At 41.4% G+C, this 19,480-nt stretch overlaps 1 protein-coding gene across 5 annotated transcripts in view; it reads left to right on the top strand.

The window, feature by feature from the left end:
• Positions 1 to 6,533: 6,533 nt before the first annotated feature.
• DIS3L (DIS3 like exosome 3'-5' exoribonuclease) overlaps positions 6,534 to 19,480 on the top strand; it is a 30,726-nt gene continuing 17,779 nt past the window's right edge. The window contains exons 1-5 of one of the 5 annotated variants that reach the window (XM_081048173.1): positions 7,201 to 7,341; positions 7,845 to 7,999; positions 8,095 to 8,248; positions 15,905 to 16,033; positions 17,740 to 17,875. In XM_081048173.1, the coding sequence (XP_080904299.1) occupies positions 8,130 to 8,248; positions 15,905 to 16,033; positions 17,740 to 17,875 (384 nt within the window). In that variant the 5' untranslated portion in view covers positions 7,201 to 7,341; positions 7,845 to 7,999; positions 8,095 to 8,129. Of the gene's footprint in view, positions 6,785 to 7,108; positions 7,562 to 7,844; positions 8,000 to 8,094; positions 8,249 to 14,747; positions 15,770 to 15,904; positions 16,034 to 17,739; positions 17,876 to 19,480 lie in introns of those variants that run through there. The other 4 variants (XM_081048170.1, XM_081048172.1, XM_081048171.1 and 1 more) reach the window with 4 other exon arrangements.

Here is a 19,480-nt window from a genome sequence, read left to right on the forward strand (position 1 = left end):
AGGATTCTAATCTGGGGGATACAGCAGCACTCCTCTTAGGTAGGAACTGAGGGGTGAGACAAAAGGAAATGTAGGTTCTTCATACCCAGAAGAACCCCCAGACACACTGCCCTCTCTAAGTTGATCCTATGCTAGCAAAGGGAGCTAGACTCTATGCAGTGATTCCTGAGTGAATTCTGGGCCCAGTGGAAATCATTGCTACTTAAGGTTAATAGAATGTGGGTTTGTATTGGTGGAGTTTTCTCCCCCTTAGCTGGAAACAACCACGGCAGTATTATCTATTATTCATTCACTTTTGTTATAACCTCTAAATTACTGGCTTCATTCTCTTTTTTTTTCTTTATGAACATCATTTATGCTGTCCTCAGATACTTAATAAATACCATCATTTTAGATATAATTTATTGAGATCAAATGTTTACTATAAAATTATTATTGTAGTGCTATGGTCTGAATATTTGTGTCCTCCCAAAACTTATATGTTGAAATCCTAACCCCAAAGGTGATAGTATTAGCAGGTGGGCCCTTTGGGAGGTATTTAAGTCATGAAGGTGGAACTTAATGAATGGGATTAGTGCCTTATAAACAAGCTCCAGAGAGCTCCTTAGCCCCTTCTGCTATATAAGGATACAATGAGAAGTCTGTACCCAGAAGAGGGCCCTGAGCCAACCATGCTGGCACCCTGATCTCAGACTTCCAACCTCCAGAACTCTGAGAAATAAATTTCTGAAGTTTACAAGCTCCCCAGTCTAGGGCATTTGGTTAGAGCGGCCTGAATGGACTAAGACAGGTGGGCAGAATTCCTAGGTAACCTCCACGATTCCTGTGCCCTGGTGTATACTCACCTTCTCTAGATTATCCAAATACTAATCTACATGCTGCTGTAAAGGGATTTTGCAGATGCAGTTAAATTCCCAAATCAGTTGACTTTAAAATAGATTATCCTCAGTGGGTCTGACCTAATCAGGTGAGACCCTAAAGAGATTGGGTTCTTCTGGTGAAAAGAGATTCAAAGTATGAGCGGTCATATGAAAGGGGCCATATGGCAAGGAACTATAAGGGAGGACTCTAGGAGCATAGAGGGGTCCCTGCCTAACAGCCAGCAAGAGAGCAGGGGCCTCAGTCTACGACTGCAAGGAACTGAATTCTGCCATCAACCCTGCAAGCTTGAAAGAAAACCCCAAGCTCCACAAAGAAATCATCCAGCCGACACCTTGACTTCAGTGTTGTGAGACCCTGAGTAGAGAACCTAATTTGGCCATGCCCAGGCTGCTGACCTATAAACTGAGATAATAAATGAGTGTGTTTCATGCTGCTAAGTTTGTAGTAATTTGGTATGCAGCAATGGAAATCTAATACAAGCAGATACAGTGTACTTGCTCAGGCCTAAAATGTAGAGAAAGTTAAGTAGAAATGTAATTTTACCTTTCAGCCCTTATTCGTCTTCCTTGAAAACCAGATACAAAAGTATAGTCTAATATACACTTTCTTTATTAAATAAAAGTTAAATTGAAAATTTAAATATTTTGTTTATATTTATCCCAAACCTGGAAGGTTTTGTAGAGGTTAGGATCATTGCTATGTACTCCTTTTTCTTTCTTCCATTTTTTCAGAACTTTTCTATTGTAATTATAAGACTTTAAATTCATAGTCTATCATTTTAAGACATAAAATGGAATTCACTTTCCCAAATTCAAACATATGCAGTAATAATATAGTAAAATAAACAGGAAAACTCCTTGTAATACATCCATCCAATAAAATAACTATATACCAGGACTTGTGTTCCACTAGTAGTAATAATCCTACAAGATGAATGAAAATTTAATTTCATCAAATAACATCAATACAGAAAAAATTAAATGATAAATAGTTTTTCTATTTTTGAATTATAAATGGCTATCCATATAACTGAATTGTCTACTAATCTTATTCTTAAGGATTTTCTAGTCTTATTCTTAAAACAAAGGATTTTCTTTTTCTTTTTTGTATTAATCAATGAAGCTTAGTTCCTAAGTAATTTTGGAGCATCTGAACTTTTGAGTTCTTCGAATTAATGTATTGTTTAATACTAAGGTTTTTTGTTTGCTTGTTTGTTTTGTCTCAAATAATTGGATGCATTTTAAGGGTAGTATGTGAAAGGCCACATTTCAGCTACTCAGATACTAGCACAGAAGGGAAGCAGCCTTACCCCCCAAACCAAAAAAAAAGAAAAGAAAAGAAAAACAATGAACAGCGCCTCTTAGTGGTACAAGGGAAAAATTATTGGTAAATTAACTACAATAAAAATCTTGCGGAGATACAAACTGGTAAGTACAAAATAATTTTTAGAAAGAGTTAAGCAGAACACTTTAGAGTAATCATTGCAAAGTGGATTATGGGGACTCACAGGGTGTTTAGAAAGCCAAAAGGGAGCTATTGTATCTGCTGGGAAAAGAGAAAATCAAGGATTAACAGCCTTTAACATATAGGAAATTAAATTATCCCTAATACAAGCAGCAAAGTAATCTCAGCAGCCCTTTGTCTTCCAGTGACTCTTCCACTGAGATGGAGCACAACTGAAAGTACGCTGATTCTTCAGATACATAGGATCATTTTATCCATTTACGGGACCCCTTAGAATCACTGACTCGTTAACATGGCCAGCAACATCTGTCAAGTTAGCTGTATTTTATAGTAGAAATCACTGAGGCTCAGGAAATTTAAAAAGCCGTATCAGTCAATATTTGAATGGCATTGTTTCCAGATCCCTAACCCTAAAATAACTGGGTTCATCCATGGTCCACTGAATGGACTGTACCCCCGTTCTGTAACCCACCATTTACGCACTGAAAGGTGGAATAGCTGAGTCATTACTGCCTGGGCTCTGCAGTCAAACCGCCTGCGGTCCAAGTCTGGCTTTGCCATCCATTCAGTGTGTGGCCTGTGTCTCAATCCTTCTGTACTTGTTTTCTCACCTGTGAAATGTAGTTGGTAACAGTATCACAGTCAAGGCATTGTTTGGAGGACAAGAAAACACAAGAAAAGTGCTTAGGGCAATGTCTGTCACCTGTAAAACTTGACAAACATTAGCTATAATTAGCTGATACTGCATAATATTGATAAACCCTTTGAAAAGCTGCACATTTGGGGTTATAGTTAATGACATCTAAGATGCACACCAGCTTCAACAATGGCAAATTACTTGGGAGAAGTAGATTTCGGAGGCAAGCTGAACTTCAACGTTTTTACTCGGCATACTTCAGTATTGTTGGAATTTGTTGCAACAAGCATGTGGTGCTATTGTAATTTTAAATAGATAAATCAAAAGACAGACTATTTCAAAGCCTACTTCAGTAATCCACTCTAGCCCTTGGAGCTCATCTTCCAGAATTCCTTTTATACATTTAACCTTCTTGTCCTCTTAGCCCTTTGTAAAGATGCCCAACCCTCTCTAGGCTAACCTTTTGATGAGACTATTTGATTGTAATCCAGTGGTTGCTGATGTCTGCATTCGCAGAGTACATCTGCAAAAGGCATGCAAATGCTACAGACTCCTGCAATGTAAGCACGCTGGTGCTCAGCCTTAAGAGGACTGCAATCATGCACCAGGGAAACCGAGCCACCATTGAGATTTCCATCAGCAAGAGAGTGCTGAATTCTGCTATCTGGGAACCAGGCTGTCCATCGGCACTTGACAAGAAAAGGGAAACATGAAAAGAGAAGCAAGCCGCCAAGCATCCTTCCCAGTGTGGCACTGCTGTGGCACCGTAGCAGAAACCAAACCAGAGTACCTAACTAAGACCACTGCTGCTCTCCCTCTTCCTAAAGGACTGTACAATTTAGAACTGCTATAGAATCCTTGAGCAGCTTCATTTCTTTAAGACATTTAGTATCTAGTGAGGGATCTTTTTGAACAAATGAGTAACTCTTCAGCCTTTAATCTCCTCTGTAAAGTGGATGTGCATTAGCTAGGATAATTCTAAGCTGCTATAACAAAAGTTGATTTCTCCCTTACAATAATCCCCTGTGATGCTCCTGGGTGGGGGAGGCAGGGCTCTGCACAGTTCTTCTGGGACCCGTGTTGATGGTGGCAGAAAAGGGTCTGCTGCCTTCAGCGCTGGCTTTCAAGATCCCCTGGGCTTTGGCACCTAGCTGGTGGAACAGGAAAGAGGAGCGCATTCATGGGAGGTTTTTATGGGTCAGTCCTGGAAACGGTGTCATTACATTCTGTGGCCACTATATGCATGGGAAATGTGGTTCATCTGTGTACCCAGGGAAGAGGACATGGATTTGGTGAACAAAGAGCCAGCCTCTGCCACAAAAACCCACATACTTACCTTGAAGGATTGCAATATGGATTAAAGATGATAGGGTGATATATGCTTGGCTTATTGGCTATTGGGGAGGCGGGTGAGGATGTCAAAAGAGGTGAGCAGTACAATGCCCAAGAGACTGGATAGTGGGCTGAGTTGGAGTCGTCCCAGACACAAGGGTTAAGGTGATGGCAGAGCAGACTAAGGGGTGTGAGTTGGAGGCATTTAAGTAGTCACTAATGCTGCCACTAGGCCTTTGAGTGTATGGTTATGTGATTAGTTCCCGCCAATAGGTACAGGTGACATGTATCACTTTCTTCCGGTCTGAGCTATTAATTGCTGGGGTAAGGCTGTCTAAAGGATTTTTTTTCCCTCTGCCAAAGAACAGCAAACAGTATTCCAGAGAGGACTGTCTCCATCAGCCTTAGTCCTGGAGAACAATACACAGCGGAGCCTCTAGGCACCCACATATCTTGTTTTAAGTCACTGGGGGTTTTGAAGTAGTATATTACTGCAGCGTAACCTAGTTTATTCTGACTGATTTAGAAACCTTTTTTTCAGGCGAGATGCATCAGATGGTCGGTGAACAAACAAACCAACAAAAAAGCATTCTCGTCCATTTCAGATCACCAGTTCCAAGAACTAAGGGATCATGCTTTTAAGAACATAAATTGTACACCATTGCCTCAATGCAAGCAAAAGAAGTGCTTGATGAGCCTTGGATTATTTTAAATACTGATAAAAATCAACTTTCAATACAGTGCCAGACACACTCTCTTCCTTAAAAGATCATTAGTCTGAATTTAGAGAAAGTTTAAAGCTACAAAATGCCAAAGAGAGATGTTAAGGATATAAAATCAGAAGTAAAATAAAAATGAAAATGGGAGAGCTTTGGAGGGAACGGTGGGCAGCTGTCAGAAGCATTTTTATGTGGGGGACAAATGTGGCTACTTGCCTGTCCTCTGGAATCTCTAGAACTGACTTCCTGAATCAGGGAGGGCCTCCTGCACTGCTGGTTGCTTTATGGGGCCTCCTAGGGCTTTGGTCTGTGAACCAGCACTGTAATGTTTTCCTAACTTGTGCAATTCCATCTCCGATCTCACTCCCATTATCCCACACTGCAGATAACTTGACATAAAAATACAAGTAAGGATCCACGACTTTTTAATATGTCCCCCTAGAGTAAGTGATCCCACACAACACCCTAGTTCTGCTCACTTCGGCATAATAGGAAGCTCCCATGTTCCAGCCAGCTGGTTGAGCTGCCTGCACTAGAGCTCAACAAGCTGACTATAAACTCCTCAGCGACAAAAGTTATATTTTATTCATCGATGAATAGCACGGTAATTAGTTAAGAGCCTACTTCGGATTCAGCCAGATTCTGGCTTGAACATTGATCCCAGCACTTAATACTTGGGTAACTTTGGCCACTTAACCTCCCTAATCCTGTTTCATCGCCTGTAAAATGGGGATAATGATGCCCAACTCCACTGACTTGTGGAAATTAAATGTGTCACTTGTATATAAAGCTTCTGGTGCGGCTCAAAAGTCTTTGTTGAGAGCTGGGAAGAACACTGGCCTCTTTCCAGCCAAGGGTGTGTGATCTCAGAGGAGACTGTGTGTGAGCCTCCATCAAATTTCAAGGAAAATTCCTTTGCCAGAAGCTCAGTGCTATGAAGTTAGGGTTAAATAGACAGTGTTTACCTTAAGGGAATGAATTGGTTTTCATTCTCTCTGCATTGTTTGAATTTTTATATGGATTAAAAATACATGAAATTAAAAATAAATACAACTTTCTGAAGAGAAAAAATGTTGGGCTGGAAGGGTTGCGGGCTTATTTGCCGAATCTTTTAGCTCTTTCAGGGACAGCAAGAGCAAGGAACAGAGAACACTCATTACCCATATTCATACGGGTGCCCATTCCCACATGGACCCGGGGGTAGAAACAAAGTATAATAATTCCCTATAGTTGCGCCAAATCTTTCTTCACAAGACTTTACACTAGCTTCCACATCGCATCTTATCTCCGCATAAATCTTTTGCCCCTCTCCTCCCTACCCCCAGGCATTGTGGAGAGGGGAGAAACTGAGGCAGGGTGGGGGAAGCTGGCCAGGGCCGGGCAGCACCGCCCCTCCCGCGGGCCACCCCCAGCCCTCAACCCCGGGCCCTTTCCGGCGGCCGCCGGCAGAGCCGCGAGCGGCGCGAGGACCCGGCCCGCCCGGCCGAGGGGGCGGGCCCGAAGCCGCGGCCTCGCCTCCCGCCCGCGCCGCGCGGCGCTCGCTGCTTTCCGGCCGCCCGCCCCGGACGGCCCCGCGGGCCCCGGAGCCCTGCCTGGCCGAGCGCCGCCGCCATGCTGCAGAAGCGGGAGAAGGTGCTGCTTCTGAAGACCTTCCAGGGCCGCACGCTGCGCATCGTGCGGGAGCACTACCTGCGGCCCAGCGTGCCCTGCCACAGCCAGCTCTGCTCGCAGCCCACCGTCTGCCTCAACGGTCGGGGCCGGGCGGGAGCGCGGGCGGCGGGCGGGCACCCGGAGACCCGAGGCCGGGCGCGAGGGGGGCCAGGCCGGGAGGAGCGCGGGCGGCGGGCGGGGGTCGTGTGCCCTGGAGGCCGCGGAAGCCCCGAGGCCGAGGCCCCCGGGCCCCTCACCGCCCCCTGGCGCCACCTTCGTTCCGCTGCGGGTGGGGAGCGAGAGGCGGCGGCCCCGAGCCGCGGAGAGGGCGGTGGTTGGCTGCTTCTGGGCTCTCGGTGCGGAACTCCCGCCCGCTGCGCGCCATGAAACGGCAGCGCCCAGAGACAGCGCCCCCCGCAGCCCAGAGGCCGGGTGATTTGGGCCTAGGCGAGGGGCCAGGGCGCAGGGAACTGCCCCTTCCTGTCGTGTGTGGTGACCTGAGCTGTTGGCCCTTCTGCAGTGGGAGGCGGAAGGCAACCCAGTGGCGTGAGCGCGGGAGACCTGCTGCTGCTGCTGCTGCTGCTCATTTGACATTTCTTTGCTCCCCACAAATTATCTGACTTGCCAGCACCGATGCATCTGGCATTTACCCAAAGGGTTTGTGAATGATGGGGGTCCTCATTGTACAGGAAGGTCATGGGAAAGCTGGATTGGGGGCTGCTGTGCGCTAGATCTTACCCCACTTGGTTTCTAGGCTGCAAGGGTGGTCCCTTGAGTAAAGATTATTGGTTCTCTTCCCTCTGGGGGGAGATAAGCGTGCTGGGCCTTTTCAGCGAATATGTGGACCCCTCAGCTTGGTTGAGGGTTGATGGTTAAGGTGAGCCTTTCAGTTACTGCTTGGCTGACCCACTCCATGACGGGCTGGGTGGAAATCTTTAACAGTGCCCTTGTTTGCATTGAACAACTTTTCTGGTCCATTCTGGAGACTGCTGAGCATGTTCATAAACTTGAGACAGTACCGACTTGAAATTGCTGGGCAGAAACAAGTGGTTAACGTATATTTTAAGGTGCCCCATTTGAAGGTGCGTGTATGTCAGTAAGTTCACACAGAAATATTCAGGTTGTGCTGAGGATGTGTTGTTTGTTTTTTAAAAAATCAGTCATCTCCTGCTCCACTGGCAGCACCATAAACCACGTTGAGCCTTTATTTATCACAGCTTCAGAAAAATGAAGGTGCTGAATTTACCTGAACTTTGGGCCTTTACCAAAGTAGATTTGTCTTGTCGTTTAAAAACTTCACGGTGCAGTTAAGATTGTAAGTTATTTTGCACAGGGGGGCACCATGACATTGAAATAATAAACCAGGTTTGCAAATGTATCTAGTCTTTTGCATTTTGATTTATGCTTCAGATGGGAAACTCTTGTCTAGTGATGTGACTCATTACATGATCCCAGATTGGAAAGTTGTTCAAGACTACTTTGAGATCCTTGAGTTTCCTGAATTGAAGGGAATTATATTCATGCAAACGGCTTGTCAAGCTGTGCAGCATCAAAGAGGCCGGAGGTATCCCTTTTGCATTATTTATTAATGTAGATATCCCCCCCCTTTAGAAACGCTCCTTTGTTGTAGGGGGAGGGGAGGAATTTATTCTTTAATCATAAAGTATTTTTTAAACTAATTTAGTATTCTCTTTGCTAGTAGGAATGCAGTAACATTATTTTATATTTCTGCTTCAACATCTGGCCAAAAGATCTGACTGTAGATCAATAAACTGCAGTGTCCCCAGTATGTGGGTATTGAAGATTCTTGGCTTTAGGTTTGCATTTTACAGCAGAGTTATTGCTTATTTCTTGTTGATATTGCATATTATTTAATCTTCTTATTTATAGATATATTGTTTCAGAAGCTTACTTTTTTTCCCCTTGGGAAAAAGAGAGTACTTTATTTTTAAATTTTAGACTCCTTTATTGTGGATACAAATTGTATTTGTAATGATTTATTCAATGAAACCAGATATCACTTGTTTTATTTTTAGGTTACAGGTATTACTACCAACCATAGTAATTGTATTTGCTAAACAAAGGATTTTTTTGATTGAAATCAGTATAAAATGCTTACCTTGTACCTTTTAAACAAATACTCTAAAAATTGGTTTTGTTTCATTTAACATTGGGAAAGATTTATGATTTGAACTTGAAGACTCATGCTGTATGGAAACAACATACAGTATTAGAATTATGTATCCAAACTCTTACCACCCCAAGTTATTTAAAAAGCAGCAACTATGAGTTTATTCTTTTTTAAATCTTGTAGTTTCTTTAGACCTTAGTAGTAAAAGATGAAGTGTGTTTATTTGTATATGAAAATGATAAGTTGTCCTTATTATATGCCCAGTTCAAAAAAATGTGCATTAACTAGATTGTGCAGGTTTTTCAGATAGAATATTTTTAAATGAGCTTGAAGTTGATTTTGTTCAGACACAAAGATATAGATGTTTATACACATACAGGTTTAAATGCTGCTCCAGGTGTCGTATTTCATTTCTGCTACTAAAATCAATTTGTTGTTATCATTCAGATTGCCAACATACTGCAGAGCCTTTTCAACTTCTGTTTTCTAAAATATTTTTAATATTAAGGATTGTTTTAAAAACCAATTCCTAGGGCATTCAAAAGCAAACAATTGAAATTTAAACGTCTTTTCTCCTGAACATTTCAAAGTAGTTAACTTGATGAAAAACTATTGGTTTTCCATTGCTTTACCATGTCTCCGAATACACTAAATGTGAAAACAAAAGATGAGGAGTTATAAAATAGGCCCATATGATAACACCCTGGTTTTCCCATGTAAGTACTTTTTGAGCCCCTCATTCCAGACCTTCTGGAACTACAAACAAAAGTTTTAGTCCCTCTCTCAACAAACCTGTTTATCTTGTTGGTGATAGATGCAAGAAGCAAGAAGGTAATTACAACACACCTTAAGACACAAGCAGGATAATTTAATGTGGACTATGCAAAGTGTAGAAGTAAATATAGGTGTGGGAATTAGGCCAGAAAGACCCAAGCCCTCTGAAGGAATTAGGTTTGAGACTGGTGTTAAAGCAGGGATAATGAACATGATTGATGAAGAGGAAGGAGAGGCAGGAAAGGAATCAGCAAGTTTGGGACTTGCTGCTTTGTTCATCTGTAAAGCAACCAGCTGGTGTATTCAGGTTGAAACAGCTAAATGACCAAAATGGCCTAAGCCCTAGAAAGTGCCATATATTGAAAGTTAACTTTAGAATTGATGATAGCCTTTGACTACATCTAGATTTGCTTTATGAATTTGGCCTTCAGTGTTCAGTATATTTAAGTCTTGACTTTTTATATGTAACCAAGTATGGCCTAGCAGAAGCTGGTAGTGTTTTGCTTCATTTTATGTTGGGGAACGTTTTGTTTTTTAGTTCTTCCTTGGAGATTTTTTGAGACGCTAGTAAGTAGTTCATTCTGTTTGATATGCTTTTAGGAACATTATTGTTAGGAAAGCTTTGTCAGTTAAAAAAAACCTGTTCCGGTCTACTGTCTGGTATAAAAATGCCTTGTTTTCTCCTTTGACACCTTCCTGAATTCCTTTGATGTAGCTTCAGAGTCTTAACACTTTGTGCCTCAGTTTCTCAATACATAACATAAGATAGAGATCATAGAATATCCTTGTTGGAGAGAATCTAAGAGGCCAATATGATCTAAGTCCCCATCCAATACATCAGTGATATTCAAAATAAGTAATGTTACCAACTTTGTTTCTAAAAGAAAAAAATTCTCATGAACACCTAGTGTTACTTTAAATTATTTTATTGTATTGTTACATAAATGCATTTAAACGAAAGTCAAGCTGTAAGTCCTCATGCTTAAGTACTTAATTCAACCCTAAATCCAAATCGAATTTTCGAATTAAATAAACAAAGCTACAAAATCAGAAAACTACAAATGAACATTAATTTAATATGACAGATGACATTGTTTTACTGAAACGAAATTACCAGAGTTGGATTTAACAATAGAAAGACATAGCTCTAATCTGGTTCTATACTTAATATGATTTTATATTTTGATTTCAATAATATTAATGCAGAAAATGGCCTTCTCATAAGTATATTGTACAAAACTATGAAAAATGTCCAACTTTTGATTGTTCAGGATAATCACATTCTGCCATCTAACGATCCTCAAATGCTTATTTAAGGAGGGTCACTTGATAACTCGGTAAGGCTGTCTTGTCAGTTACATTCATTCCTGTATTCAGGTGTTCATTTTTTAATTCACCAATATTTATTAAGAAACTATCTATGCCCAAAACTGCCAGCACTGAGGATACAGTAATGAACAAAAGCAGACATGGTCTTGAGGGGTAGATAGGCAATAACCAAGTAATCACACAAACACATGAAGAACTACAGCTGTGACAAAATGTGCTGAAGCACAGGCGTGAGGCTCCAGGAGACCCCAATCTAGTCAGAGAGATGGGCAAGGCTTTCCTGAAGGCCATGCAACCAGGCAAAGAAAAAACAGCTTTCCAGCTGGTACAGCTGCTATGCAAGGTCCTGGGGAGGGGCATTTCGCTCAAGGAACTAAAAGAAGGCCCTGGATTGGACGGTAGGCCTCATCGACTTCAGGGATGTTGGTGAAGGGTTTTAACATGATCAGATTGCTGTTTTGATATGATTACTTGCCCAGTGGAAAAGAGACATGGAGAAAAGAAGACAAGAGACTATTGCTTTAGTTTGGATAAGAGATGTTGGTAGCTTAGAAGTGGAGAGAAATGGACATTCCTAAGAGCTATTTAATAGGTAAAATATGTAGAACTTCCTCAGTATGTGACCAAGAGAACTGAAAACATATCCACACAAAAACTTCTACATGAATGTTCATGGCAGCTCTATTCGTAATGGCCCCAAAATGGAGAAAAACCAAATGCCCATCAACTGATAATGGCTACACAAACTGTGATTTATCCACATAAGAAAATATTAATTCAGCCATAAAAAGGGATGAAGTTCTGATACGTGTTACAACATACTCGCAGATGAACCTTAAGTATTATGTTAAGTGAAAGAAGCCAGCCACACAAAAAAGTTATATAGTGTGTGGTTCCATTTCTGTGAAATGCCCTGAATAAGTAAAGCCAAGAGACAGAAAGTAGATTAGTTACGTTGCCAGAGGCTGGGGGTCAGGGGAAATGGGGAATGACTGCTTAATGGGTATATGTTTCTTTTGGGGGTGATGAAATGTTCTGGAATTAGATAGTGGTGATGGTTGCATAACTCTGTGACTATACTAAAAACTATTGAATTGTACATTTAAAAGGGTGAATTTTATGGTACGTGAATTATATCTCAATAAAGCTGTTACTTTAAAAAATCTGTAGAACTTAGTAATGGATTTAGATAAATGAGGTGAGGGAGAAGGTGGTGTCAAGGATAACACTCAGGTTTCTGTCTTACTTAAGTGAATAGAGAGGATGCCCTGGGAAAGGTCCAAGGGGGAGAGGGTAGATGGAGGTCCTGAATGTGAGGTGTCTGAGGCTTCCAAACCGGCAGGCACGGCCCCCAGATGGCATTGCAGTTAGAAGGTGGCCATTCAGCTGGTCCAAAATATACTCCATTAGAAATGTTCTAAGAGTATTACCTAATATAAATGGAAACATGAACTTAAAATTCTTGTAGAAAACTCAAGGACCTCTGAAAGTAAGTCTTGGAGACCCAGGATTCTGGGAAAACTGGATGCAGAAACACAACATTGAGTACAGAACTCTTTTCCCCACTGGTTGTGGGACACCCACTTCTAATCCCCAAAGAGTATAGTCAGCAGGGGGAAAGAAAGGATGTTGCATGTGTAAGTAAGATCACCATTGAATAAAAATAGTAAAAAAAATCAATCTAAAAAAGGTAAGTTCAGCTATCCCCCTAAGAAATTGTTTGAAAGGTTTTGATAATAGAGATTTGGAAAACACTAAAGCCAGTCCAGGAAAACTAGGGTTTTTCTATAAAGACTGGAATTTAAAAAACTGAAGATAATTTGATTGTATTTGACTATCTAAAACGACTGTTCTCCTATCATTCAGCCCAAACTTGTTCAAGACACTGCAGTGTTCTTTGCTGGCTCCATGCAGGAACTCACATATTTAATTCCATCCTATGCACCACTAACCCTGACTAGCAAAAAATATGACTGTATTGTATGTGTGTGCTATTAAATTATAATTATAAGCCCACATGCCTACAAGAAAACCCAACTGTCACACTCAGAGTGATTCACTGTTTGTTTCCTGCTTTTCCCATTAATATTCTCATGCCATTTGTTCATTTGTTTTATCTGGTTGATAGGTAACTGACAAATGAAAGCACACACTAACAGTCTAAGGAAAATATACGGGAGTGAAACTTAAAATTGAGAAAATTATTTTTAATGTATGTATTTTTCGAAACATTGGGAAGAATTGTCATTACTCTCAGTTGGTGCTAAAACCCCTGGGCAGGCCTGTAGACATCAGCATTTGGGAAGGACAGGATGCAGGAATACCCAGGTGTGGTAACAAATGCAATAGTGTGTATGAAGCCTAGCAAAAGAGTAACAATTATGAAAATGTCAGAGTTTGTTCCGAGACATTATCATCTTGTATTTGGATTACTGTTGTCACAAAGGGTTGTGAGTTTATGTATTCATTTGTAAAATGTTTATTGAGCATCTTCTGTGGGTTAAATTCTGAAGCTACAAAGATGGACCATACTGTTTGCTGTCTTGAACATCTGTCCCCTCTTTCCTCCCTTGGGCCCTTGTCTGCCTAACTTTCATTCATCCTGCAGGATTCTGGTGCTGCCTCCTCCCACATACCTTCCCCCTACCTCCCATGATCTGGTCACATGCTACACTTGGCCTTTCACGGCACTTATCCCACTGAAATGGATGGTTGTTTTTTTGTTTTGTTTTGTTTTACCAATTAGCATAGCTATTTTTAAAAATTGTGGTAAAATATGTATAACACAGTGTTTACTATTTTAAAGTGTACAGTTCAGTGACATTGAGTACATTCACATTGTTTGCAACCAATGTCCAGAACTTTTTTTCATCTTCTCAAACTGAAACGCTACACCCATTAAACACTAACTTTCCCTTCCTCCCTCCTCCATCCCCTGGCAACCACCATTCTATTTTCTGTCTCTATGTATTTGACTACTCCAGGAAACTCATATAAGTGGAATCATACAGTATTTATCCTTTTGTGACTGGCTTCTTTCACTCAGCATAATGTCAAGTTCGTCCGTGTTATAGTATGTACCAGAATTTCCTTTTTAAGGCTGAATGATACTCCATTGTATGTATACACCACATTTTGTTGATCCATCGATCTGTGGATTAACACTTAGGTTGCTTCCATATTTTGGCTATTGTGAATAATGCTACCATGGGTGTACAGGTATCTTTTTGAGACCCTGCTTTCAATTCTTAGGGGTCTATACCCAGGAGTGGGATTGCTGGGTCATATGATAGTTCCAGTGTTTATTTTTTGAGGACTGGTGGTCCTGTTGTGTTCACCATGAGAAGACTGCTGCAGATGAAGGGCAGCTGTGGGATGTCTAGATAGTGGCCCCTGAGAGCAGTCAGTAGAGCCGAAGACCTGGCACAGAGGAGTGCAGCAAAAATGTGCTGGGAAGGAAGTTTGGTAAGGGAGGTAATATGTAAACACATAACTGCACTAAACTCGGGTGCTTTATTAGGGCTGTATAAAATGTGATAGTAGATAAAGGGAGGAAAAACTTTGGAGGATAAGATTGGGGAAAGTGAGCAATATTTTTTCAGTGTTTTCTCTGAAATAATACATTACAGATGGTTACAGAAGCCTCTCCTAAAATATTTTTTATCGCTTAACAAATAAGTGCTCGTTTGTTAGCAAAAATTCATGCATGACAGAAATGTGTAAAGCAGAAAGTCTTTGCCTTGCCACTCTGCAGGGACAATCACTGTTAACAGGATGATGTAGACTCTTCCCTGCATATTCTAAGAGGTTTCAAAAAATGATTTTAAGTGTATCTGTGTGAACATGAGAAAATCACTGATTTAATATGTTCTAGGCATTTGGTGGTATGGCAGCTTTTGTTTGCACAAGTGAGATTCTGCTAAGGAAAGCTGCCATTCACAGAAATGAAACTGAGTCCCTTTGTTTGTTAGGAAATGTTATAAGTTGCTATTACTTGATGATTCTTTTTAAGATGACTCAAAATTAGAAGTACTGATAAAATAAAATCAGTGTTTCTTGTTTTCTATTGAAGTGTTGAGCCCACACAGATGACGATGGTTAGAGTTTATTTGGAGAGGATAAGTTGGAGAGTTCTGCCTTTGCTTTACTGAAAAGACTAATTTTTTAAAAATCCATGGTGGCAGGTTGGTAGTATGAATGGAAGGGCACACATTTTATTTTATTAAATGCCAGTGATCTACTATGAATAATTTATGTGTTAAGTTAACATCTGGTTCAATGTCAATCCATTTTTAAGTCAACAGTTGACCTCCTTTAAAAAAACCATGGATGTTGTATAGTTCATGTTACCTAGACTATTAAAAAGCACCTTATTAGAAACTGATCAGTATGACACTTCATATTTGATTTGTGACTTTGGCCAGCATTCTTGGAAGGATCTCCTGGTGGGAAACCTTAAACCTCCGTTAGTTCTCTGAGAGATGAAGCTAGCCCTCATTCGTGTAAATGAGATGGCTGCATAAATAAAATTTACAGATAAATCCCCAAACTTATTTACATGTCCTTTTCTAGGGCTGCCAGCAAAAAGTAAAATGTACTAATGCCTAATGCCCCTTATAGAACAGAGTGAGGTACAAAAATAAAATGCTAAAGTCTGCTTGCTTCTGTGTTCTCTGTGAGCCTTTGAAGTGGGGGCTACGTGGGGCAGCGCTGCATCAGTACGTAATGAATGGCCAGAGGTCTCGGAAGAGGAAGGGAGTTGGGCTGATCCACAAACTAATTCACAAGGCCCTGCCCGGGCAGAATTGAGAAACAGCCGCCCAATGGTACTGCGCACATTAAGGCCAAATAGTAAATAAATGTTTCTCGAGTTTTAAGTAATCGATCTTTTGCTCTAAAATACCTCATCCTTTTTGATTCTTAGCAAGAGCTGGCGGTAGATGAGTACCTGCTATGTTAGATTTATTTTTCTCCTCTGTGTGACAGACAGTATAACAAATTGCGAAACCTCCTGAAGGATGCACGTCACGACTGCGTTCCCTTTGCTAATGAGTTCCTGCAGGACTGCTATCTCTCTCGGGAACAAGGAGAATCCATGGAAAAGTGGCAGACCAGGTATGGCATGGAATTGCTGTGAGTTTGCACATGATCGTCTTCTGTAAATTTCTTCATCATTGGCTGTTTGGAGGTTGACGTAAGTGGTATGCTAAACTCAACAATTACTTCTGGAACCATGAGTGATACTGAAATACTTAAGGTGTTATTATTTTAGATATGTCGTTGAATGCATAATTGATATATTGTAGAAATTGTACTTAGGGAGACATTGGTACCCAGAGTAAGTTTACTCCAGACCCTCATGGCTAGCAGGATCATTACAGTGATCCAGAAGTCATCAATTGAATGCTTGGGGGTCCTACTTTTAAGCTAAGATCGTCCCAAGTTTTCTGATACAGGTTGCTCTAATATCCCAGCTAGTCTTATTAAACTGAAACTGTTAGCTTCTTTCTGGTAGAGCTGTTTTAGGAAGAGCAGTATCATAGCTTAGATCCACCTAAAAGCAGAGCCTGAAGCAAGGACTTGGTGTGGGTCGTTTATATCGAGGTGGTTCCCAGAAGCAGGAGTGAGGAGGTGGAGAGAGTGGAACAGCGAAGGAGGGACAGCAGTAAAGGATGTATGACAGCTGCTATGAACCTTGAGAAGCCGTGTAGAGTGCACCTAAAAAGTCGCCTCGACGGGCAGGCTAGGGCATTTAGTCAATCTTCCCTGTAGCCGAGGGTCATTCCCCAGGGATGTTACCTCCACTCAGTGGGTCCTTGAGAGGGGAATGGAACTACCCACCCAATTGCAGCTAAAGTCAGAGGTAGGTATAGGACACTTCCGGAGAGGGCAAAAGAGACCTTAAACTTTAAAATATCCATATAGAACATTCAAATCTTCTTTTTCCTTGTATTTCTTTATCTCTGTGGCCATTAAATATTTAAATTCTCTAATGCAAAATAAGCACTGATATATACCGAGTCCTTACGTATAGTCCCCTAATTCCCCCCAGACTCAATACCAGAAGGGAAAAGCAAATCTTTCTCTTTATTGGGTCACATGAGTACTCAGAATGATCACACTTACTAACTACACAGCCTCGCACGTGGTAGGTACTCAGTATAAGTTGGTTGAATTTTTTTTTAAGTTCTAGAACTAAAGGAACCTTACCTGGCTTTTTAACTTGCATAAAGGGAAACAGCTGCCCACAGAAGTTGACTGTCCTAAGTTTATACACTTCATCGCAAACAGAATCCAGTCTCGAACACTGATCTTCAGACCTCGATCCTGTTTTCCAATTCAGATTCTTTTCAGGAAGATTTTCAGATATTTCATGTGGTTCCATATCCGATCTTATAGGATTCTGATCTTCATCTACTTGCAGCCTACTTTTGTTCTTAGCCAAAGACTTTATCTTTTAAGTCTCATATAACTTGTCATCCGTGTGGTGGTGTGTCACTCAACTCTCTAGTTGAAAGGTGTTAAAAGATGGCAGAGCCTCATGGTTTCTAGGCCACATCAAGAAATGAAAGAAGTCGCTGTGGTAGTTGGATGTCTTTGGGAAGAAGAGATGTCAAGCACTTTCTGATTCATCTTGGTATCCCCCAGAGTCCCCAGCTCAGGGCATATTTATAATGAATGCTTGGGAAGTATTTGTTGAATGAATGAGTGGTTGTGCATGTAAACCAAAGGGTAGCAGATTAAAAGGCAGGTGTGAAATTCTGAACCGTAGCTTGTGTTTGTCTGCCTTGGGAGAACTCGTGTGCCCTTTGCTTTTCTAGGAGCATATACAATGCAGCCGTTTGGTACTATCATCACTGCCAGGATAGGATGCCAGTTATTATGGTGACAGAAGATGAAGAGGCAGTTCAACAATATGGAAGTGAAACAGAAGGAGTGTTTGTGATTTCCTTCAAGGTATTTCCAGTTGTCATGTGTGTGTGTTTGTGTGTTCATTTCCGAAGTAGTTCCCAAAAGGCTCTAGATCATTTTGGCAGTAAAGGGAAAATAAAGAATGAAGGAAAACTTCAAGAAGTACCATGTCTTCATTGCTCCCAGCAAATTAATCTTGACCCTAGCAGATCTAGGCCAATGACCTGTGACTGTAAGGCCTGCAACAGCTAAGACTTCAGCCCAACGAGGCCCTGTTGACGCAAACTCGTGTTTGTGGCTAATGCAATAACAATCACTATTACACTAAAGTACATGCTTCCACCAAATAGCAATAGCCAACATTTATCTATGCCAGGCACTGTTCTAAGTGTATTATTTCATTTAATTCTTGCAACAATTTTTGAAGTAAGGGTGATCATCCCCATTTTATTGGTGAGAAAACTAAAGCATAGAAAGGCTAAGCAGGGGACAGCCCGGTGGCTCAGGTGGTTGGAGCACCGTTCTAACGCCAAGATCGTGGGTTCGAATCCCACATGGGCCAGTGGGCTGCGCCCTCTACAGCTAAGATTGTGAACAACAGCTCTCCCTGGAGCTGGGCTGCCGTGAGCAACCAGAGGTTGTCGTGAGGTGCTGAGTGCTGCCGTGGACTACCGAGGGCTGCCATGATCGGCCAGTGGCCAGGCAGCCAGCGAGAGCTGCTGGGGGAGAGCGCAAGGCTCATAATATCAGCATGGGCGAGGGAGCTGTGTCCTACTAGACTGAGAAACAATGGCTTGAACCGGAGTGGAGTGGGAGGACGAAAGAAAAGGGGGGAAAAAGAAAAAGAAAAGAAAGGCTAAGCAACTTGTCCAAAGTCACACAGGTAGAACGTGGTGGAACTGGGATTAGAACCAAGGCAGTCTGGCTTCAAAGCTCTTAACCATCATGCTTCACTGCCTCCCAAATTATTCTTCTGAACACAAACAAAACACAGTTTTAAAAGGCAGTCTTGTTTCTCTGCTGTCCCTCAGTATTCCCCACTTGTGAATATACATGGGGCTTAATAGGGAAAAAGAGAGGAGTGAGATGTGATATTATTTATGTGAAGGCTTGTCAGGTCAACTTGGTGTACAGCTCACAGACAGGAGCGTTATTGTTGGTGACAGTTCCTTGGGCTGCCTTAGCAACACAATGAATGGTACCTATTTCTTAGGTACCTTTTGGGAGAGTAGAATGACTGTTAATCCTTCAGTAGATTACTGATCTCTTCTGTATGACCAGTTGGTCGATCGAGTTCCAATGGTTGATATCTTTTTTTGATTCAGAAACTAGAATGAGGTCCTCCATTACCCCTGTCAGTTTATAGAAAGTCTAGTTGGATTTTGAATTGTAGATTCTGTAAGCGTTCCCAGGTGCAGGTATTGCTAAAGATTTGCCAATAGAATTTTCTTGGCTCTGCTATAAAAAAGTGTTCTGGCATGCCAGAGAATTCCAGGGGCATTGGATATTAATGGCAGTGTCACTTGTTTTTTCTGTTGCAATACATCATGTCTTGTTCCTGCAGAAGACAGTTGACTAAAATTACATTTTTCTACTTTTTGGGAAAATTACTTTTCTTTGTAGTTCAGTGGTACAGTAGTTTTATTTTGT

The sequence above is a fragment of the Rhinolophus hipposideros genome, assembly GCF_964194185.1.
Source record: "Rhinolophus hipposideros genome assembly, chromosome: 5".
In the NCBI taxonomy this organism is placed as follows: Eukaryota; Metazoa; Chordata; class Mammalia; order Chiroptera; family Rhinolophidae; genus Rhinolophus; species Rhinolophus hipposideros.